At 36.2% G+C, this 24,912-nt stretch overlaps 1 protein-coding gene across 1 annotated transcript in view; it reads left to right on the forward strand.

Moving 5' to 3' along the window:
- The window catches only part of DMD (dystrophin), a 2,077,064-nt gene that overhangs the window by 641,451 nt on the left and 1,410,701 nt on the right, over nt 1-24,912 (forward strand). Inside the window, exons 14-17 of the mRNA XM_021677947.1 lie at nt 806-907; nt 1,036-1,143; nt 9,578-9,757; nt 20,641-20,816. Of these exons, the coding sequence (XP_021533622.1) occupies nt 806-907; nt 1,036-1,143; nt 9,578-9,757; nt 20,641-20,816 (566 nt within the window). The remainder of the gene's footprint in view (nt 1-805; nt 908-1,035; nt 1,144-9,577; nt 9,758-20,640; nt 20,817-24,912) is intronic.

Raw genomic sequence — 24,912 nt, forward strand, 5'->3', positions numbered from 1 at the left:
TATCTTGAATAAAGATGTTTTTCTCCAGCATCCTGTAAATACATACTTACATACATACATATATACATACATACTGTTGATAATTGGTTTATGTTACACATTAAAAAAATTCCCTACTCAGGGAATATTACAATTTTTTCACTAGAATAGTTTAGAGAGAGAGAGAGAGAGTGAATTTAAATACTTTGTAAGAAGTATTTTTTTACTTCTTAAGTAAAGATTGTGTGTGCACAGATATGTACACACATGTGTATATACAGGCTGTATATTTAAAAATTTTTAAAGTCTACATGTGGATGTAATTTAAATCACTAACAATTTTCTTCTACAATCAGGGCATTAAGCAATTCTAATTGCACGGGATTGCTTCAAAGAAGAGTCTTTAGGTATTCTACTTAGTAGGCAGACTTTTATTCTATAGGATGTGTTTTCAAACCTAAGAAAGATACCCATTTTGCATATCATCAGTGCAAAATCCTCTTTAATTCTGTATCTATGTCTTCGCTCTCTTACATTTGCCGTGGAGACATTTCAAATGGTGGTATGGTAACTGTCTCAGACTTCTTGTTAGTATCTTTACTTTTCGGTGTCAGTTGCAAGAGTGAGTGAAGTAATCTAAAAACAAATTGAAAGGCATAGTGCTTATGTAATTATAAGCAAAAGCAGGAAGGGTGTCCTTTATAACTCCTAGTATACCTAGGAGACTCGAAATTAGATGCTTTCACAAATCATTCATGCAATTTTAAATGAAATTCGTTAACAATTATTTGTTTGCTGATGTGGTGATGGGTTTTCTGTTCCACAGGTACTGGGAGATCGATGGGCGAACATCTGTAGATGGACCGAAGATCGCTGGGTTCTTTTGCAAGACGTCCTCCTAAAATGGCAGCGTTTTACTGATGAACAGGTGAGTCATGTGGGGAAATTGCATTGGTGAAAGACATCGTGAGATCGTAAATGGGTAAAGGAAAACATACAATGATCTACTTCAGTAATTATTTATTTTCTTTTTCGGAATTGTTTGATTTCTTTCAGTGCCTTTTTAGTGCATGGCTTTCAGAAAAAGAAGATGCAGTGAACAAGATTCACACAACTGGTTTTAAGGATCAAAGTGAAGTGTTATCAAGTCTTCAGAAACTGGCTGTATGTATTTTTTAGCTTTCAAAACTTTTTTTTTTTTTTTTCAAACCCAGTAGTTTACATTAACCCCATTATTTGGTCTTTTTATTCTTCCCAATCTTAGACCAAATGTTCATTGTTTGTGCTTAAATCATAGTCTATGTAATTATAGCATATTGTAAACTTTCTTAATTAAAATAGGGACAGCTCTATTATCTTAGACAGCTTGGGCTGCTATAACAAAATACCACAGACTGGGTGACTTAAACAACAGACATGTATTTCTCACACTTGTGGAGGCTGGGAATGGCAGCCATGCCAGCAGATTTAGTTTTTGGTGAGGACCCCTTTCCTGATTTGCAGACTGTACCTTTTTACTTTGTGCTCCCATGGTAGAAAGAGAGGAGGAAACTTTGTGTCTTCTTCCCATTTTAAAAAAAAAAATTAATTTTAAAAATTGAGATATAATGGGTATGTCACATTTTATATTAGTTTCAGGAGTACAGCATAATGATTCAGTGTTTGTATATATTACAAAATGATTGCCACAATTAGTTACCATCCATCACCTCACATAGTTACAATGCTTCTTTTTTCTTGTGATGAGAACTTTTAAGATCTATTCTCTTAACAACTTTCCAGTATGTTATTATTTTTTTAAAAGATTTTATTTATTTATTCCTGAGAGACAGAAAAAGACAGAAAGAGAGAGAGGCAGAGGGAGAAGCAGGCTCCCCAAGGAACAGGGAGCCCGATGCAGGACTCGATCCCAGGACCCCGGGATCTGAGCCAAAGGCAGACGCTTAACCATGTGAGCCACCCAGGTGCCCCCAGTATGTTATTATTAACTGCAGTACATTCCCTTTACTTATTTACTTTATCACTGAAAGTCTGTACCTTTTGAGCAACCCTTACACATTTCCTCCTCTTATAAGGGCATGAACCCCAATATGGAGACTCCACTCTCATGATCTCATCTAAACCTAATAACCTCCCAAAGGCCCCACCTCCTGATACCATCACATTTCGTGTGTGTATATGGAGGTAGGGTTCAACATATGAATTTTGTGGGGACACAAGCATCCAGTCTATAACATTACACCCATGGATCCCCCCCGCCGCCCAGTTCATGTCTTTCTCGCAAGCAAAATACATTCATTCTATCCCATGAGCCCTGGAAGTCTTAAATAGGAGAAATAGGAAAGAAGGAAGGGGTGACAGTTCCCATAAAGGTCTAAAACACAGCAAAGAAAATTCCATTAGATCTTAAGCCTCAAGAATAATCCTCTTTGGACTGATACACTGTAACAGGATCACCTCCAGAGCTCCACAAGTTGGCCCCGCCTCTTCAGTTCCATGGGGGACCGCCCATGTGGCTTCTGCAGCAGCCCTACCCACAGGATTCTCAGCAGTGGCCCCGCTCCTGAGGTACTACTGGGTGGGAGCATCCTGCCCCATGAACTGGAGATGTAGCCCTACCCTTTGAAACCCAGGAAGAGCTAGCCCCGCCATCTGGGCCTGTGGTGGGAGTGGTAGCTCTTAGGATCTCTGAATCACCTACATCATTCTTCCCTCTTCTTGAGCAGTTGCACCTCTTGGGCAGCCCGCCTTCATTCTGTCTGGTTTTCTCTGTTTCCTTTAGTCCCAGCTGGCAGTGTTTCTGTTGGTATAATTCCATCTCTCGTCCTGCCTTCTGTTGAGATGGCTGACTGGGTCTCTGGTTCCCACCCACACTAATCTTATCAAATGGTCAGTCAGCCATACCTTAGTGTTCTCTTCCGAACATATTTTCTCTCTCTCTCTTTTTTTTTTTTTTTTTTTGTAACATGGATAGGCTGAGAATTTTCCAAATCTTTAAATTCTAGTGCCTTTATGCCAAATGATTATTCTTCAATTCATTTCTCTCTTCTTGCATTTTACCGTAAGCAAGAGAAATCGTGCCATTCCTTCAACACTTTGCTTAGATATCACCGCAGCGAAATATCCAGTTCCATCGCTCACAAGTCCCGCCTTCCACAAAATGCTGAACATCAACACAATTCAGCCAAGTTCTCTGCCACTTTATAACTAGGATCATCCTTTCCCCCCATTTCCAATGATAGCTTCCTCATTTGCGTCTAAGAGTTCATCAGAATGACCTCTACCATCCATATTTATACCAATATTTTTGCCCATTTTAATTTATGTACTCTCTAAAAACATGGACACTTTCCAGGTCTCCTCTTTTCTGCCAGAGCCCTCACCAGAATTGCCTTTAGGAGTCCTTTCATGGTAGTCTCAGTTTTTTCTACCATGCACCTCAGGACTCTCTCAGCCTCTACCCGTTACTCAGTTTCAAAGCTGTATATACATTTTTAGGTGTTTGTTACCGCAGGACCCCACTGCTTGGTACCAATTCCTGTGTTAGTCATCTCAGACTTCTATAACAAAATATCACAGACTGGATGGCTTAAACAACAGACATTTATTTCTCACGCTTCTGGAAGCTCAGAAGTATGACGTCAAGGTGCCAACTGGTTTGGTTCTTGGTGAGGGTCCTTTTCCTGGCTTCTAGACAGCACCTTCTAGCTGTATCCTCACATAGCAGAGATAGAGGAGGATTGGGTGTCTCTTCCTCTTCTTCTAAGGGCACTAATCCAATCATGCTGCTCTACCCTCATCTTCTCATCTAACCCTAATTACCTCCCCAAAGCCATTTCTCCTAATAATACCACAGTGGGCGCTTAAGCCCTCATTTCATGAATTTTGGAAGAATACGAACATTAATTCCATAAGATATAGACAGATTTGCAACTGTGTTTTTCAAAACGAAAATTGTACTTTTGAAAAAACACAGCAAACCTGGAAGATTTCAGTTAAAATAAAAAAGTACTCCCTGCTCAGCAGGGAGTCTGCTTCTCCCTCTGACCCTCCTCCCTCTCATGCTCTCTGTCTCTCATTCTCTCTCTTGCAAATAAATAAAATCTTAAAAAAAAAAAAAGTAACACTAAGAATGTCCTGAAGGCTGTAAACAATATGTAGTCCTAAAGTAATAGTCTACATCAAAAACTAATGATGTACTGTATGGTGACTAACATAACATAATAAAATTAAATTAAATTAAAAAAAGTAATGGTCTAAATTAAATTCTTTGAGAAATATAAGAGAAGTATAAGAGATGATTATCCTCACATAAGGGGCTCATGCCTTCATTTGGAAAACTAGAAAAAACATTAAAGCAACCCAAATGGCATTAATTATAAGTACCTGTGTGTTTTGAGAAATGAGGGAACTTTGGCAGTAAAAGGACATCAGGGAGGGCTTCAATAAGACATTTCAGTTTGAGTTGAAACTTACAGGATTAGAAAAGATTTCTAAAGCTTGTCTTCCACTGTGAACTTTATTATTTTGCTGTAAAGGAGAAGGCAGTGTAAGATTAAGAACTTAGTTTTTCTTTTTTTTTAAGATTTTATTTATTTGAGAGAGAGAGAATGAACAGGGGGAGGGGCAGAGAGAGAAGAAGAGGGAGAATCTTAGGCAGACTCCCAGCTGAACACAGAGCCCTATGTGGGGCTCGATCCCAGGACCCTGAGGTCATGACCTGAGCCAAAACCAAGAGTCGGACGCTCAACTGACTGAGCCACCCAGGTGCCCCAAGAGCTTAGTTTTTCAAATAAAATATTCCATAGTCAGTATTTCTTCTTGTTTTTTTGATAGAGTAATTCTATTAAATACTGACTTGATATTAACTCTAATTTAAAACAAAGGTCTGTTATAAATAATGTTTTATAATTTTACCTAAATGAATCTATATCTATATTGACATTATATAATGTAATCAAATCATTTATTTAAAGCTAATCTTAAATAAACTTCCCCAGTTAAATTGGTACTGTTTTACCAAATATTTATTTGTATCATACATTTTTTTGCTCCACAGTTACTAATCTTAGGTTTTTAATTTAAAATAGATTCACTAATGTATTACTTCTTATTACAAGCTAGCTTGTTATGGAAAAGAATTCATTCCTCAAAAAAAAATATTTATATATGCTTTCTGGAGTGATCTGACCACTAAAGACAGATTTCAGAAAAGTCATCTCTATTTGTATCAAAAGAATGCAAAAACGTCCGTGATATATTTGTAATTTTGTTCTGCAGTTGATGGGGAGCCACTGAGAATTTGATAACAATCATCGTCGCATTTGTGGAATATTCATTGGTATGAAGGAGACCAGTTAGTAGAAGTGAACTAAGTAGCACTGGGTAGGAAGAGGAGGAATGAGACAGCTTATTTCAGAAGAAATTGAGGCCCAGGATAAAACACCTGGCATGCATAAGGTATCATAGAATATTAGTAGCAGAGTCAAACTGAGCACCAAGACATCCAGACTCAGGCCCAGCCCTGTTAAGCTATTTCAAAACTCCTCATATCATTTGATTCCTTGACAACAAAAGAACTGCAATCGAGAACTGTCATTTGGAGCGATCATGTGCTACTATGTTGACATTTTAGTGAATAAAAGACTTTACTAGCCTCAGGACCATGAAAATACTCTTCTAGCAAAGTCTCAATAATTTTCCAATATGATTAAAATTCAAATTATGTCACCTTGCTTGTGAACAAAGTGAAAATATGTTTTGTATAAGTCTTACCATTTGATAGTTTTAGCCAATTAACAAAACCTGACAGCTGGTCTAGAATTTGAGGTAAAATTCCCCTGCTGACTCAGGCAGTGAATAAGAATTTAATGTTCATTAAAATATGTCACAATCTGAGACCCAAAACAGGTACCATCTGCCACCAGTTCCTACTACATACCTAGGTATAGATACAGTGTGCTCAAACTCTTTTATTTATAATCAGTGTAATTTGTTTTGAAATATTATCACCAATAGCCCATGGGATCTCCTCCTTTTCCTTTGAGGTGGGAACTGAGGAGTCAAGTATTTAATTTCCTCTAGATCTGTGCTTTTATCCAAACCGTGTAGACCTATTATTTTTTTATTTTTGTGTGGTCAAAACTGATTTTTTTATTTGCTATAAACGATAAAAAGGAAAGGAGAGAAGAAACAGTGACCCTTATGAGGTGAAGTCCAAGGCTGGTAGAATCACATAGGCTAGCCTGGGAAGGCCCAAATTTGAAAGGAAGTGTGCAGCTCCTGTGAGGACTGGTGGTGTTTTGCGGGGAAGGGCAGCTCTGGGAAGCCTGGTGATCCATGAGCCGATGGTGTGCAGGGGATACAGGGGTACTAGGGAGTTGAGGACAGTCTCAACTGTGGCTGTGGGACACGTGGTAGCTCAACAAGTCCCTATTGATAGTTCCATTCTACCGGGACTTGATTACTTTGCCTCACCTCCTGTCACCAGCCTCAAAGAATTCATGCAAGTAGAATCAATGGTTCTCAAACTGTGATCCCCAGACTGGGATCTCGTTAGGTCCTGGGACACCTGGATCTAACAACAGCTGGGAACTTGTTAGAAATGCAAATTCTTAGGTCTCAGCCCAGACCTGCTAATTCATACAGACTGGCAGTAGGGCCCAGAAATCTGTATTTTAGCAAGGCTTCCACGTGACTCTGATGTTCCCTCAAGGAATTCCTGGGCCTTTTGTAAGGACACGTTCATTTTGCACTTCTAACGTTGACCAGATAGATCATGTCTGTTCTGTCTTCTTGAGCGGCTTCTTTGCTTCCTGTCTCTCCTTACTACTAGCCTGGTCTAGTTTATTGACTGTATCTTCCTGCCTATCTTGGAGGTAAGTCCAGGTGCTTGGCTTCTTTGAAAAATAAAAATACATTTCTTCTTTTAAAATCCTGGCTGTCCTCTGCCATGTGTAAGTTTTCTAGAGCTTCCTGAGTTTTCCAGAGCTCTCTGGTTCTCTGGCACTCCAAGACCTGTGATCAGTTTTTGATATGCAGAAAGACATATATTTTATACCCTAATAATAAATAACAAATTATAGTCATTTATTATGCATACATAAAATCCAAGCATAGAAGTATTGATAGTCAAGGATAGATGGGAGAAGGTAATTCATTACTATGATTCAATGCTGTCATGGATTTCCTGTCCTCTCCTTCTATTAACTGTGGTAGAAGAGTCCTTTGGGTAGTGGGAGATCATGAAGAGAGAGAGAGAGAGAGAGAGAGAGAGAGAGACAATGAGAGGAAACATTCCCCTAACAAGAGGAAACAAACTGAACCACTCACCTGCCATCACCATTTTAGAAAAGGCAGATCTAAAATTTACTAGCTAGAAGCATTGGTACAGTGTTCTTGTCATATAGATTTAGGTAAAAATATACAGATTCAATACTTCTACAATGTCATTATAATAATGTTATTACTTTACCTTGAGTCCATTTTCCCTAGTGGTATTCTTTAGTGGTGATTTGACTTTCCCCTTTATTTTTGTGATGCTCACCAAGTGCTTCTTCATTTGGCTTAATTTTAACACAGATGTCTTAGTTTCATTTGCCACTAAATCCCTTTGGGTATCCAATTAGTTTTATAGATCATCTAAGAAAAACTGTTTAGGTAACATGAAGTTACCCATAAATTTCCAACACAGATTTTTTCCTCTTCTTCAAACATAACTCTCAGATCCTTGTTCTAAAATGTTTCCAAATCGTTACCCATTTAGCTTAAACAATGGTGCACCTCTGAGCCTTACACATAGAGCTATTTAAAGTAGCTTCTTAAACCCTGAGAAAGTAAGCCAAAGAGGATTGTATATACATCTTTATATTTTTAAATGTATTTAAAATGTCTTTCATTCTATCATAACTTCTTCCAAAAAAAACTTGAGATGGCTTGCAATGAAACAAACGGATGCCAAAAGTTAAAAGAAGAAAAGAAAAATGAGATGTCATGAAGGGATTGGAGGAATCTACAAATTTAAATTTGGGTCCCAGCTCTAGCCAGGGAGCTCAACTATTGTTTTACTATTAGTCCAAGTACACATTTAAATTTGATGGAGGGGATGGGCGCCTGGGTGGCTCAGTTGGTTAAGCGACTGCTTTCAGCTCAGGTCATGATCCCAGGGTCCTGGGATCGAGTCCCGCATCGGGCTCCCTGCTCTGCGGGGAGCCTGCTTCTCCCTCTCCCACTTCCCCTACTTGTGTTCCCTCTCTCGCTGTGTCTCTCTCTGTCAAATAAATAAATAAAATCTTTTAAAAAAAATTTGATGGAGGGCAGTCTGTGAATTAAACGAACAAAATCAATATACAAAACCAATGTATTACTAAGTTCCCACATTGAAAGTTTATTTTGATATGAATTCTCCTTAGAAATCTTAACTCATATTTTCATTTATTGCATTCTTTCAAACTGAGAAAAAATAGTGGAAAAAAAACCACCTTAATTGCTGAAGAAAAATAGGAAAGAACTTCACAACTAGCTTTTATACCTTAAAAATAGCATGCACTAAGAATCCAATGTAAAGTACACCAGGTAAAGCAGATTCTGAATAAAGGGTGAGCTAATTGAAGGAGACACCAGAGCCTTCTGCAGCTCAGAGCTGTCAGTGCAGTTGGCACGCCCAAATGAGCTACATAAAGTATCCTTTGATTTCTTTGTGTGTATGACACTTCAGTTCATAAGCAATCGGTACATATGTTTCATGATAATTTTTTTGCCATGTGTAATATCAGTTGTTCTTGAATTCACAATTGTTTTGGAAAGACAGATCTCACTGTTTAGTTTATGTTTATTGTACTTGCTATTGCCAGAAAGAGGGGATTGCAAAGGGACTGTAAAATAATTTTCTCCTTTCTTTCTTCTTATTCTGTGTCTACAAGTTAAGTCAGGGACTATTATTTGGGAGCTGGAAATTGGATTTTCCAAAGTGCAGAGTAACCTTAATGGATAAAATGAAAGAATAAGCTATCCTGATCTACTGATTTCATACAAGCCACTTTGTTTATTCATTCCATAGCAACCAGAGGGCATGTGTGACTCCTCAAGGAACTTTGAAAATATGAATGTTATAAAAATTACTCCATAAAACACATATGAAAACATGCAAAGTGATTCCAAAGGATTTGTGTCACACTCAATTACTTAGTTCTATTACTTAATGGGCTTTAAAATTAGCTTTAGAAGATAATTACTCAGATAGCCAAATGTTAATTGAATAACAGATGTTAAAAAAAATTTAAAAGTCAGTAAACTGCCCTTTGAGCAACACTACTTTTTTACTTGGAAGTCCCTTAAATATTTTTAAATAGCTCTTAAGTTTCTCTACTGGGTGTTTATGCTACATCTGACTTTTTTTTTTTTTTTTTCCTTCACGCTTCTTGGGAAGATTATTTGGATTACAATTTTCTACTTATATTCTTATGGGCTCTTGATCCTTTGCAGGCACGATTACAATCTTATCTATACAAATGAGAAAATACATGCAAAAGCAATATGAACTATAGTGTTTTAGAAAATGTAACCTAGGCTTATTACATGTTCTTTCCTGTTTTAACAGGCCTTAAAAACAGATCTAGAAAAGAAGAAGCAAACTATGGACAAACTCTGCTCACTCAACCAAGATCTTCTTTCAACACTGAAAAACACATTGGTAGCCCAAAAGATGGAAGCATGGCTGGACAACTTTGCCCAGCGCTGGGATAATTTAGTCCAAAAACTTGAAAAAAGTTCAGCACAGGTTAGTGATACTAATTACCCTGTAATAAGTCATCCTTTAGATTTTTGAAATTTTCATTAAGAGAGCAGTGTTATAACCCTACAAAATATATCACTGGACTAGTCCTTGTCAAGTATTCCGTTGAATAAAAGCATGGGTCTCTTGGTTGTCTTGATATTGGGGAATGTGGGAGAGGTGAAGGAGTGAGTGCTAACTGACTGAACTAGTTACTGTCTTAGAGTGCAGCCCCTTCCAGTTCAGTGGGAATGAGGATGGGAGTGACTTAGAGCAACTGGACCAAGTTCTTGGGGACTATGTCTCACAACCTAAGCCCAAATCCTAGATTTCTAGAAACTGGAGGGCCATTCATTGGTCCCTACATTTTATATATGAGAAAAATGAAACATAGGGAGGAAAAATGAATTGTCCAAATGAAGTTAGTGATAGGAGCACGGTTAGGGCTCAGGTCCTTTGATTTCATGGAAGACCTCATTCTATTACTTCAAGTAAGGATCTAATCATTGGATGTTCTTTCTGCCACAGACAGTTGATTCATAACACAAACACATAGACTGTGGATTAGGAAAGCATCTGTGTTCCATTTGTAGTGTCATCATGTGGTTTTATGTTAAGCATTTTAAAAGTTTTGGTAATTTAAAGAAAATGGGGTAGTTTTAAAGTAGAAACTTTTATTATCTGATATTATTAGATGGTGGAATCATGGCTCATCATTCAAAATACTAACATTATATATAATAGTATTTAACATATCCTGCCATATTATTTTCCATTACAGAAGCTAACCTTTACTAATCAGTCGCAATTCATGGCTCAATGCACCATGCGTACATCTCTGTTAAAGCAGTGACCACATTCAGTAGCTTTAGGCAGTTATCTCCTTTGTTATGACACAATGCAGAGAATTTGTCTTCTTGACACTTGACATCTGATAAGTAGCACTTAGGAAATGTTTCTTGAAAGAAGCAATGAAGTTTAAAGTATTGCATCCAGAAATATAATTTAAGAAAACAGGATCAAGCAACATGTATGATTTTCAATCACACTTCAACCTCCCTTCTGAAATTAAATTCATACTTAAAATTTTAAATTTGAAGGAATATAAATTGTAATTATTTCCTATGCAGTCATTGGACATAAATAAAAATTGTTTGTTTTCCACTGAATATATTTTTATCAGTTGCTTGATCTAATAGTGATTTTAAAACCACATCATGATTCATCTTGTTGTATATGATCTGGCCATGGTTACTTTGCCTTAACACTGGCATTTATGTAATAAACTGTGAGGCATTAGAAAATTTGATACTTTTCAAACCATCAGTGATATCATTCCAATATGTACCCATTGGTTCCATAGATTATTGCTGCTGTAAAATGGTCACTTAACCATGTTCAGAAGGATTAGCATTGCCTTACAAAGAAAGTTATTTAGAAATGCATCCCTTTAAAAGGGTATATTTATGGAGATGTAACTGTTACCAGTAAGTCATGCTTTTGTTCACTTGCATTATATACAGTGGTTTTCAAACTTGTATCTGCATAATAATCACCTGGGAAACTGATTAAAATGCTTGGTTCTGGATCTCATGCTCAGAGAATCTCATTCAGTAAACCAGTAATCTGCTTGCAGCCTTTGATAGAGTCTATAGAACATATTTTTAAAAAACATTGAATTAACAAGACAGTGGCATATGTGTCCATCCCCACATTGTGGGTTTTTCCACAGTGCTGCCTAAAATGGGGAAAATAGAGACCTTCCTATCAATGCTGTATTTAAATATACTCGCTTTCTTGGAATGAGCCTACTTTTTAAGGAGCGTTGTATATATCATCAAAACATTACTGATTTGTTATTCTAGTTGGTAAAAACAACAACAACAACAACTTAGAAACTTTATTTTTAATGGTCTAAAATTATAAGACTACCACCCAGGGCACTTACTCACCTTCCTATTTTTGAACTTTTCAAAACCTGTAATAAAACACTACTAGCTCTGGTTCATATAGTTCCTTATAAAATGATGTCCAACATACAGTACAACATGTATCCACTGTATTTGCCCATTGGGATGTGATGAGGATAAAATAAAGTCATAGACATGAAAGCATTTTGGGGAAAAAAAGAACTCTGGAGCTCTTGATATACAGAGCATACTGTTTAGTGAGTCTGGAGGACTTTTGTAGTTCAGTATCATTTTAAAAATTTTTATTTTCACACATTTATGCACTACTATACCAGATTAGAAGCAGGTAAGTAGACATATTAGGCAAGTTGCTTTTTAGAATACTAAGCTTCAGCTTTTCTACAGTTCATATTTCAGGTTTTGTTCATTGGGTTTTTTTTTTTTTTTTTCCCAAAAGGAACTATCATAGCCCCAATCTAAAACATTGCTGGGGTGGGTTGGGACTCTTAGAAAGATAAAAACAAAGCTACCCGAGGACAGAGTAATGAAAAGGAGATAGAACCATGAAATAGTATCTTATAACTAAAAAAAGCCCTAGATTTTCTTTCTTAAATGTAAAATTGAACTTGATCAAAATTACATGGGAAAAAGCCCAAGAATATTGAGGGCAAGGTTCTGACTTTGAAGAACAAAGCTCTCTTGTATGCACACTTTCCTGTATGTTTGTGGGGGCGGGGGGAGGATGTGAGAATCTGTCCCATTAATGATACAATATTGCAATCTCCTAAAAATTCTTTTAAGTGATTGGTTTAAAGAATGAGCAAAATCTGGTAATGGTTAAAATCCAGTAGGATATAGGAATTATGGCCGAGATGACAAGGCATCCGATTGTGCTCTTATAAGGAACATTGTGTGCCTGAATTTTTGACTGCTATTCAGGTCAAACCTTTGAGGGATTTTGACCTTTTGAAACAGTAGCATGGCAAGAGATCAAAATATGGAAAAAATCAGCTGTGAGGCTGTTCTCTTGCATTTCAAAGTCAAGGTTGGCTTGAATAATACCTGGACACAAGCTGAGGATGCTTAAGTTGATGAGAAGGCAGAGTAAGAAAATAGAAATACTTTGTTTCCAAAAGTTAGGAAGAATAATAACCCTTGATATGTGGATGCTTCAGTTGAGAAAAGAAAACAAATCAAACATACTCTGGACTGACTTGTTTAAAAACTCAAATGATCCTCTGTGTCCTCTAAATCTTTTATAAATATGCTTGTTGAAATTTACACAGTTTTTTTTTCTTTTTCTTTTTTTTTTTAAAGATTTTATTTATTTATTTGACAGAGAGATAGAGAGCACAAGTAGGCAGAGAGGCAGGCAGAGGGAGAGGGAGAAGCAGACTCTCCACCGAGCAGGGAGCCCGACGTGGGGCTCGATCCCAGGACCCTGGGATCATGACCTGAGCCGAAGGCAGCCGCTCAACCGACTGAGCCACCCAGGTGCCCCCACAGTTTTTTTTTCTAAATGCGTGTAATTTTATATAATTTCATCTTGATTATAGTTAGGAAATAGGATAGTCAGAAATTAATTATAGGTAATACTTTAAAGTTACACATAATTTTAGCGATTTGAAACAATCTTTTCCCCCATTTAACTGAAACCATATATACTGTGGAAAGGGTATAATATTCTAATATTCGTGTGCTTTATAATTTATTATGGTATTTTATATTAAACTTGGCATTAGGTGTTTAAATGTAAAAATATATCTATCTAGATGAGCTCAGAAGTTCTGTAGTTTTGTCATTGTTTAGTAGAGTAAATTATTTTCTTTGCCAGGAGTAAGGGGCATTTTATAGCACATGTAAGTTTATACATCTCATTTCCATTTCCTGAATATTTTGCTATGTTTCTCTTGACCATTTTTGCAATGTTCTGAACTATAAGCCCAGATATCTTAAAGCTAAAATTAATGTGCCCAGAATCCTCCTCTCCTTGAACATGAGAGTACATGTTTATGTTGTATATTTCTCTATCTATAGTCACAGATGCTGAAAGAGAGAAAGTGATCATTATGTATGTATTTTTCTATTCTATATCATTGATGTCCTGCTGAGAGTTTTTAAACTCTTGCCAGACATGGTTGTAGTGTAAAACATGGTTGAAGATAATAAGCCAGGATTTTTAGTAATACCAGAAATGCAAATACAGAGATGCAAAGGTATTAAGATGAATATTTCTTTATTTACCTTTCAAGCAATGTTTTAAGCAGACTCCCTGCTGAGCATGGAGTCCAATGTGGGGCTCAATCCCAGGACCCTGAGATCATGACCTGAGCCGAAACCAAGAGTCAGACACTTAACTGAGCCACCCAGGCACCCCTGCCAATGATTTTAATTAAAAATACTCTAAAGCCTTTCTGTTGAAAACCCTTTTCCTTGGTTACTGAAAGTTCTCCAAGCCTAATCAGCCTGATGCCAATTTAAAAAAAATGGTTTTATAAAACCTAGAATTAAAATCCCTTGATTTATTTTAGGTTTCTGTCTTATTCAAGGACTATCACTACATCAAAAACTAATGATGTATTGTATGGTGACTAACATAACATAATAAAATTACATTAAATTAAAAAAAAGGACTATCTAAATTCATGGACTAACCATCTTGAATTTTAGAACATCTTTTAGTTAATAGCTTAGGTTAAAGGTTTTATTAGAAAATTTCCAAGTAAATTAACTGTATCCTTTTCCTGCCTCCAACTAAAGTAGATGTTTGAGAATGGGCCTTGCATATCAATGTAATAGTTTTTATTTTATAATTCATTATCTACAACAACATAAAATGCTGCAGGCACTGAAAATTTAAGAGACAAGAGCTGAGTTAATTATTGGACACTCTCATTTCTTATTTATAAAATGGAAAGTCTGGGCTAGGAAGATCTCCATAGTGTCCTTCCAGTTCTCAATGCCTGTGATATGTTTCTCTTTGCTTAAAATTTTATATAAAACTCTGAAGTAATTGGTGAAGTGATTCCAACTATCTCTGCTATATCAATCTCAGAGTCAGCTGGAAGATGATAATGGAAATAAAAATCTCGGGGCGCCTGGGTGGCTCAGTCGTTAAGCGTCTGCCTTCGGCTCAGGTCATGATCCCAGGGTCCTGGGATCAAGCCCCGCATCGGGCTCCCTGCTCTACAGGAAGCCTGCTTCTCTCTCTCCCACTCCCCCTGCTTGTGTTCCCTCTCTCGCTGTGTCTCTCTCTGTCAAATAAATAAATAAAATCTTTTAAAAAAAAAAAAAGAAAAGAAAAGAAAAATCTCTTCCTGTAAAAATAAGACTGACTTCTGAAATGAGTACATTTAACTCATCACAAATACCCTGTATTTTAAAATACTCTGAAGATAAAATACTCAGCATCTATATGATACATCTGTTCTCTACTGAAAATAAATAAAATAACACATAAAGAAAAATATGCATTTCCCCCTCAATGTACACTTGATCATCTGCATCCCTAGTTAAAGACTCTGTTTCATTACTTCATGTCAGACGGTGTGTAGAGGAAGGTCAGGTGGATCAGAAAAAAATAAATGTCATTGCTTCTTGAGTTTTTGCGGATGCAGTTAATTCACAGTCTCTCAAAATCTGTGTTTAGTATGAATCCTAAATCCAACATGACTCTCTTCTTTCTGGCAATTTATACAAAAGATAATATGAAGTGAGTGACAAAATACATGAAATTGAACAGATAGTTTTATAGAATAAACCTTAATTGTTATATAATATTTTATTTCAAATAGAATTACTTCTTTTTTGATATCTTTTGAATATGGACCCTAAGCATGTTCATGATTCCAATGTTGTTATCTTTTCAAGAAGTTATATTGCCTTATGATCAGTATCAAAACCAGACAGTAATTTAATAATGAAATTTAGTTATCAAGCCACTCTCATGAACTTCAGCACTCCTTGTATGCTCCGCTTAGCTATGGTAATTCCTCTGCCTTGGTCATGGGATAGAGTATTGTATAGCCTTTTGATTAATCATCCACCTTCCTTTGTGAGCACTTGATCTTTTGCCCCAGGTTTCTCATAAAGTTCAGTGCATAAATTCTTTCTGTTGCTTAGAGTTGTAAATCCTTATACCATCAGATATTTGAGCCTTGTGCTACCGTGCCTGTGGAGATGGTTTTAAGCCTGGCTCCCAATTATCAGCTAAAGCTGTTGCTATGATTATGCAGTATATTTTAAACTGTAAAACTACAATTCTTCCATACTCATTAAAAGTCAATTGATCTCTCTAAAGTTATGTGTATAAAAATGACAGCAAAAAACCCTCATCCACAGTTGTCAACCTGATTAGATTGTTTAAAAAATTCAGGTGTATTTAATTTGATTGATTTTTCCCAAATTTAATTGGAGTTTATCAGGAGCTGAAGGGCATTAAAAGATGGTCATATGCCATTGTGTGCATTTTCTTTTTTTTTTCAATCTTCTTCTGACTTCATGTATGCATGTGTGTATATATAAACTCACCTCTGCTTAAAGGAAAATAACCATTCAGAAATCTGAACAGGTATAGCATCAGGTGACCGTACCTACTAAGAGTGGGATAAAGGAACATTGAGACTTGGGTTTACATTTTTGCTCTGCCACTTAGAAGTTGTATCTGCCTCGAAATTTTACCTCTCATCTATAAAATGGGAATAATAATAGTATTTACTCTTGGGTCCATGAGGTAATGGCAGCTACCACTTAATAAGCCTGGATTGCATGTACTATTCTAAGTATTTTAAGTAAGATAATGAATGCAAAGCACTTAGCATAGTGCCTGGGACATGCAAAGTGCTTTGTAATTGGTAGGTATTCTTAATTAGTATTTTCATAATAATGAAAATGATAAGATAAAGTAGATAACCGATTCTTCATAGCTTGAATCTCTTTTAGTAAATTTCTTTAAATGTTCAAATAGTAGAATATCTCACATTGCAGTAAGTAGAAATCTGTAACCCCAAAGAACTTTTAAAGGCAAGAATATTTAAATAATTAATTGGAAAAATAAAAGATGCAGTTAAGAATATAGCCAAAATAAAAGAAAAAGAACCAGCACCCACAAAGTTAATTTAAAATGTAAGAGCTGGGGATAAAGACAACTAGTTACCCCTGTGAAACCGGAGACAGTGGTTGAAACGTTTCCTTTCATCGTATGCCTTTTTATATTCTTTAAACGGGCTTGAATGCGCATATATTTCCTTTTCGAAATGTGAGTTTTTAAACAAATGGAAGAGAAGATGGCAAGAAAGAATTTTATTGTTTGAGAGTAGTTTGATTTCTCCGGAACTACTAAAATTATATAACCTTATTATACAAGAAGATGTATACCCTAGAACTATCAAGTGAGTGGGCAGATGCTCTTCCAATTTTTCCCACAATGGAAAAATTTAACTTTTGGAAACTAACATAGGTAACCTTATGAGTAAGAAGGTTCAGTAGAGAAAAAATTTTTTAATTTTCTACAAACATTTAGAGCAGATAGTGGTTATTACTGATATATATGTTCAGCTTTTTTAATGTATTTGGATGACATATTTCCCTAGTTCTAAAGATACATAGGTATGACTGACCTAAAAACAGCAATTTGAACAGAAAAATTCTGAAAGTTTTCGCTGCCTGAAAACGCAGCCTTTTTCAGAAAATGTTTTGTTGTAGAAAGTTGGAAAATAGAAAGAATACAGAAATATTTAGTCCATAGTAGAAATTATCTGTGCTTTCTCTGCCAAAACATAACCACCATTTGTGTTGTTTACTCAGTACTATAATGTAAACATTTTCCAGTGGCACTGAAAATATTTGAAACATGTACAATAACTCTGTCACATGCATGTACTATAATTTATTTAAGCCAGTACCTGCTGACATTAAGTTGTTTCCAACATTTTTCCATTATACCTTATCCTGTGGACAAGGGTAAGTGTTATATGCAGCCTGTAGCATTAGATACATTTAAATGTGAGGATCCTGGCTGAGGGAAATTTATTTTTGTAACATTTAAAAAGAAACTGCCTTGATTACTATATGTTCAGTGCAGGTAATCATTTTGCATACTTGTATTTTTCATGTAGCACTCACCTTGCCTCACAATTATGTGTGTGTTTGTCACCTTCACTACTATACTGTAAGTTCCCTAAAAATCAAGATTCTGTTTTATTCACTTCTGAATATTCTGTAGTGATACATATAGAATAGAGGCTGGAATTTAATTAAAACATGATTCAGCTGCTGAGTAACTCATACAAGTTTAGATTGCTTTAATTAAATATGATGTCCAAAGTCAGGAAACCTAGGTTTTGGAGCACCAAAATCAGAATAAATCTAACTCTAGCAAATACCTGACATTTTAAAACTTGGAAATAAGATTTATCAGAGTCATGATTATCAATCTTCAGATCTTTAAGACTGTCGGATAGAAACAATACTCAATTTACTCTGTGTTGGTTCAGGATTCAAAACAAACTTTAAATGAACCGAGCCATAATAAGGGAGGCTTCTACTAGGTGTAAAAACTTTGCCAATGGGAAGATTGGCTGCCATATTCCAGAAGGAGTTATCTGCTTCTGGGAGTAGTAAATCCTACAGTAAGTGGAAAGCTATACTAAATGACCTCCATAATCCCTCCTTGTCTATATTTCTAATGATTCTAACATATAATTAAGTGTTTACAGTCAATGACTAAAAGCCATGGGGAAATTTAGTACACAACCATTTGGTTTTTATTCTGATTATATGGAGTAGGTTTTGAAAGTAATTATTAGTTTGTTATATATAACAAATTATATCCTATGGTTACAGGGTCAATGCACAGTTGTTATTTTTTTTTTCATTATTCCATCCCAAAGGAAACAAAGGAGTATTTTCAATTATAGTACAGTAATGATTATAGTGTAGAACAATTACAGATTTATGTCTTACTATTATTTTATTAAAAATGATTGGTTTTTCTTAGAAGGTTTTCTATATTTCTAAAGGCCTTTTTGTAGTATGTGATGTTGCCATTTCTCCATACCTTACTCTCAGTGGGCCCATCTACCCAATTTCAGAAATATCAATGAGAAAATATAATACTACAGGAATTAACTTCACAGCCAAGTATCCAGTAGCACAAATGTTTCATAATATTAGATACAACTGTAAACAATATGTTTGCATTTTCAGAATTTCTGCATTCTGGTGCCTCCACATACAAAATTAGAAAATTTCCCCCTGAACTATATTCTCTTCAAGCCATCATTGTATGCAAAAATAACTTGCTCATGGTTAAAAAATATTACTCTGAAAAAATTAAATGCTCTTGGAATCCTCCTTAAAAATGACATTTTTTTTAAATTAAGGGTAAACTTAGTTTCATCATGTAATGATCATTTTGGGTTAAAGACAGGTAGGTTTGAGGTTATATTTTAAGCATTTTTTTTAACAGCTGTGTTACTTTCTGCCTTCATTTTGGTATAACTTGTCAACAGACTATATAATTATTGTTTGAGGCTCAATGGTGGATTCTAAATAATGAATATATGGAGATCTTAAAGAAGATAAAACTTGTCTTGACATAGGCAGAAACTCAGTACCTCTTAATGTCCTTTAAAAAAAACTATTTAGGCTACCAAAATAGAAGTCTCTAAGGCCTTGACATGTGTAAGGGTAGCACTTCTACCCTTGTCAAAAGCAATTTTTACACAAGACATCATGACAAAAGATTTCATTACTCCACTGTCAATTGCCTCTTCGGAAGCTGCAATAAGAAGATCCTGAGGCTTCTCTGATTTCCTCCCATTGAAGGAATCAGTCATGTGTGAGGCACGGAGGTTATCCCAAACCCTTTCCATTATTTCTTGGCAAGTTCAGGAAAGTCAGTCAAAGTAATCTTGACCTCAACCGGATCCCTGGCTCTGTGCATATCAAGTAACTATAAGTGGATCTAATGCAGGCCTGTTTTGGTCTCTTTGTAAATAGGTCTTCCAAATGATTTAGATTACTAAAAGGGTAATAATGATTAACATCTCAACCGGTAACTATTCAGTTCTAATAACAGGAGGGCTGTGAGACAGAGAGTTGGTGGTTGAGGAAGGAAGGAAAAGTATCTCGCCATTATATAGCTAATCTGGTAATGCCCATTTACTGAGGTGATGGCTTCTCAGGATTTGGGTCACACACCATATTATTCCAAGGAGTGATGATCTGTGCTTAAAAGATAATTTTTAGAAGTGTGAACACAAAGTTAGCGTGATTCTAAACCAGGAAGTATCTTTAATGCTAACTTTGGAGACTCAAATATTTTAACATACTCATTAGTTAAACAAGGGTGGTGTGCTTTTTAGCTTTTGAATAACATTCAGGTTAAATGTACTGGACTAATAGGCACTTTATGTTAACCTTTTATTGTAATTTTAAAGGACATTGTACTTATTTGATTAAAAAGTCACTTATTGTAAAGTTCAAAAGATTTTATTTAAAAATTTATGGACTATAACTAATTACTATATATGATAACCAAAGATGCATTCAACACACTAATAAACATCTGTAGTCGGTCAAGGTGATGAAATTGGTGCTGGGATACCTTAGTAAAATTTACATTAACGTGGTAAACACTTAAAACAGCATGTTTAATTAACTGTCAGAGTGACACTCTGACAAAACAGGTTTTGTTCCTTTGCCTCCCCACCCTTTATTTTCCATAGTTTGACCAATAAATTGAAGAGACACTAAGTTTACTTCCGGTTTTGAGATGACTTTCCTTTGTGATTTAAGTCAACATAATTTAAGTCAGATAAAACAATTTGATTTGGGTTCAATATGGTGCTATTTTGATCTGAAGGTCAATTTACCAACAAGCAGGAACAGTTTCTCATTATTTTCCTTCACCATCCAAGTAGGCTTTACTGAAGTCTTTCAAACAGTGTGTGACCTCTGTTTCAATACTTCTCCCAGATTTCACAGGCTGTCACCACCACTCAGCCATCACTAACACAGACAACTGTAATGGAAACGGTAACTATGGTGACCACGAGGGAACAAATTCTGGTAAAGCATGCCCAAGAGGAACTGCCACCGCCACCTCCCCAAAAGAAGAGGCAGATTATTGTGGATTCAGAAATTAGGAAAAGGTGAGAGGCTCTTATTCATGGCTTTATCCTCAAGCAAAAAGTAATTGTTAAGCAGGAAAACATTTATAGCTGTTTGGATCGCAGTGTTTTTACTTAAACAATATTTCCAGAAGCCTCAGGTACCTGACATGGCCGTTAAGTTAGAAAATTGTGAAATAAATTTTAAAATTTGCCCGAGGAATCACCATCCCAACCAAAACTGAATGCTCAGTGGAAATATTGTTTTCTGGATTAAAAGAAGAAACCACGTGTGATGAACTGCCATGGACTCATTTTATCCTGAAAGTTTCTTTTTTTTTCTCTTACAAAGAGCCTACTTGTTCAGTGCCTCCCTTTGCATTAAATGTCTTTTTTTCCCAGTAGTAGAAAGTACACTTTCATGAAGAAGAAGTACACCTATAATAGATGAGATCCATTCTGCTAGTTTATGAGAACATAATGTCTCAATCTGCACATCCTAAATCAGGAGTAATTACACAATAGATTTCCTGTTCTTTGATATTTTTAAAGTCTTATCTTGAAGGTGTTAGAATTTTTTTTTTAAAGATTTTTTATTTATTTATTTGAGACAGAGAGAATGAGAGAGAGAGAGCACATGAGAGGGGGGAGGGTCAGAGGGAGAAGCAGGCTCCTTGCTGAGCAGGGAGCCCGATGCGGGACTCGATCCAGGGACTCCAGGATCATGACCTGAGCCGAAGGCAGTCGCTTAACCAACTGAGCCACCCAGGCGCCCAAAGGTGTTAGAATTTTTAACTCATCTTTTTGTGGATATTTTCAACTAGACATTATAGATAAGTTAGATATTAGGTACATCAGTGGCTATATTAAAATGATGAGAATAAAATTTCATAAATGCAAAACTAGCATGAAAGTCATAAAAAGGTACAATTTTTTTTTCACTGCAATTATTATCATTCTAACATTAAGAAAGAACATTAAAATCTGCCTTATGTTTCTAAGCAGCATATGTTTAGGAAGGCATGGAACACTTGACATTAGAATTTATGTATACACGAGTATAGAAGTATGAGAAGAAGAACACATACCTAAAAATAGCACATCAGATGTTCTAGGCAAAGGGAAAAAAAAACCACCTAGAGAAGTTACTCAAGTATATTTTTTGGGACTTTCAATACTTTTCTTTTAATCTGTGATTTATAACCTGCTTTCATAATTATGCAGTCAACTGCTAGGCTTTTCTCCCTGGTTGCATCTACGTGGCTGAGTGAATCCTCTTGTCCAGTGGTTAACAAACTAAAGCCAGCAGACTAAATCCACCTTGCTGCCAGTTTTTGTATGGCTCACAAGCTGAGAATTATTTTTACACATTTAAATGGTGGGAAATAATCAAAAGAAGAAGAATATTTCCTGACATGTGAAAATTACATGAAATTCAGATGACAGTGTCCATAAAGAAGGTTTCATTGAAACATAGCCATAGTCATTTATTTATATGTCATCTGTGGTTGCTTTCACATTGCAAAGGCAGGGTTGGGTAGTTGTCACAGAGACTGTATGGTCCACAAAGCCTTAAAATATTTACTATCTGGCCCCTCATAGAAGAAGGGCCCCTGATTCTAGTCAAATGGTTCTCTGAATCTTTAAGAATTAACGTTCTATTGGGGGCAACAACTTTCAAGGACTCTGCTCATGGTAGTAGCTGAAATTTTAACATTGATGGAGAGAAAACATAATGGCAAAAATAAATCTGTAAAGCTCTTAATGAATCTGCTCTTTATTAACCCAATACCATGGATGTTAATTTCACATCATGTTAAGTATGTGTCTGCAGACAATGCTTAGTGGAGATATGGATTTATGGATCCTTTGCAACAACCCAACAGCTCTCCAACAATTTTCCAAGGAGAGCAGTATGGAAACCTAGTTGTCTTACCCACCTAATATGTTCAAGATTCTCCTAATACAGAAATTAGCAGAGCAGGTTGATTCATGTCAATTTCTCTCTTGGCTCCTGCCAAGCATATTCTTGGCTTGTTTGGATAATGTATTTGGTTAAGAAAAATGTGTTTTGATTACTTTTTGTTTTCAGGAAAGTGTGGCTAGTGGTGAAATATTTTGTCTCTTTTTTTTTTATTTAACTTTTTTAAAATTATTTTTATGTTAATCCCCATACATTACATCATTAGTTTTAGATGAAGTGTTCCATGATTCATTGTTTGTGCATAACACCCAGTGCTCCATGCAGAATGTGCCCTCCTCAATACCCACCACCAGGCTAACCCATCCTCCCACCCCCCTCCCCTCTAGAACCCTCAGTTTGTTTTTCAGAATCCATCGTCTCTCATGGTTCGTCTACCCCTCCGATTTCCCCCGCTTCATTCTTCCCCTCCCGCTACCTTCTTCTTTTTTTTTTTTTCTTAACATATATTGCATTATTTGTTTCAGAGGTACAGATCTGAGATTCAACAGTCTTGCACAATTCACAGCGCTTACCAGAGCACATACCCTCCCCAGTGTCTATCACCCAGCCACCCCATCCCTCCCACCCTACCCCGCACTCCAGCAACCCTCAGTTTGTTTCCTACAATTAAGAATTCCTCATATTTGCATCATATGTTGTCAGCAGTTTTTGTAAGTGCCTGAAATGAGATGACCAATTGAGAACATAAAGGATATATTACTTAAACAAAAACTAACACTTACTGATGGTTTTGTTATGTGCTCAGTGCTAGATTAAATGCTTTATTTGCTTAGCGTGTTTATTCTTCCCAATTATCCTACAGGATAAGTATAGCTATTATCACTATTATACACAGCTACAGAGTGCCTGAGCCAGGATTTCAACTGAGGTAGTCTACCACAGAACCTAGCTGGGGTACTAAAATGTTTCTTCAGTAGATATATGACTAAGGTGATCTTATATCTTGGTTTCCCTGAATCCATCCCAGGTTATGTCTTTTGTGACATCATAATTATATATAACACCAACTTTCACTCTCAAATATGTCCAGATTTGGATAGTACAATAATATGGATGCTTTGTATAAGACTCTAGATCGATAAATTTGTACTGAATAAAGAATACACACAAGTGAACATTTAGGACAATTCAGTTCAGTAAGTGATAATTGTCTACAGGATGGAATCTGGTTAAAATGTTGTAATGGTTCAAGAGGCATCGTACAAATATGACTGTGTAAGCTTCACAGTAGCTAGTTTCCATCTCTTGATCATGTGAAAACTCCTAGATTTTAACTGTCAAGACTGTAGTCTTGACAATCCATTAAATGTTCATCTTTTAAAAATGATCTCCTTTTTCAGCTTCTCTGACACACTACTGGTTCCATCCCTACCACAGACTTGTTTTCTAACAGAAAGCTCTAGGACCTTCTGCCTAATCATGGTAGTATCTCATAAATTCATGTTTTTTGCCTCTTTCCATTTTTTATTTGAATTGCTTCCTTACATTGATTCAAGTCTGGCTTTAAGTAAATGACTCCCAGATTGTACTTATAGCTCTATATCTGACTCTCTCCCTTAAATTTCATGTTTATTTCTTTAAAACTATGTTCTTCTACTTGTGCATCTAGTCAGCGCTTCAGTTTTGTTTTTGTTTTTTTTTTTTTAATCAAATGCAAACAGCTGTTGCCTCCATTTAACCACACCTAGTTACTCATACACTGTACAGGTATTTTACTTATTATAATTTGTTGTCTGTGCATCTGAAGGAGTGGCAAATATTGAAGAAAGCATGGACTTTGGAATCAGAAATGCTCAAGTTTGAAACCTGCCTGTTTTAACTATTGGCTTATGATCGCAGGCAAACTGCCTAATACCTGTACCTCAAATTCACTATCCTCACTTTATAAAATAATAACTGTGAGGCTTAAGGAGCAAGCGTTTGCTATAGTGCCTGTAAGGTAAGAGGAATTCAGGAAATTCGATGGCTGTCATTCTTGTCTTTTGGTTATGGTGGACATGGCAGAATTCATGGTAGGCACGGCGGAGGTGATAGACATGGCAGAGGTGGTGGTGGAGGCGGTGGTCCAGGTGGTGATGGTGGTAGAGGGGGCAGTGGCGCTGGGGGTGGAAACGGTGATCATGTGCCATTGGTGAAAAAAGATGCCATTGATAA

This window comes from Neomonachus schauinslandi, chromosome X, assembly GCF_002201575.2.
Source record: "Neomonachus schauinslandi chromosome X, ASM220157v2, whole genome shotgun sequence".
NCBI lineage: Eukaryota > Metazoa > Chordata > Mammalia > Carnivora > Phocidae > Neomonachus > Neomonachus schauinslandi.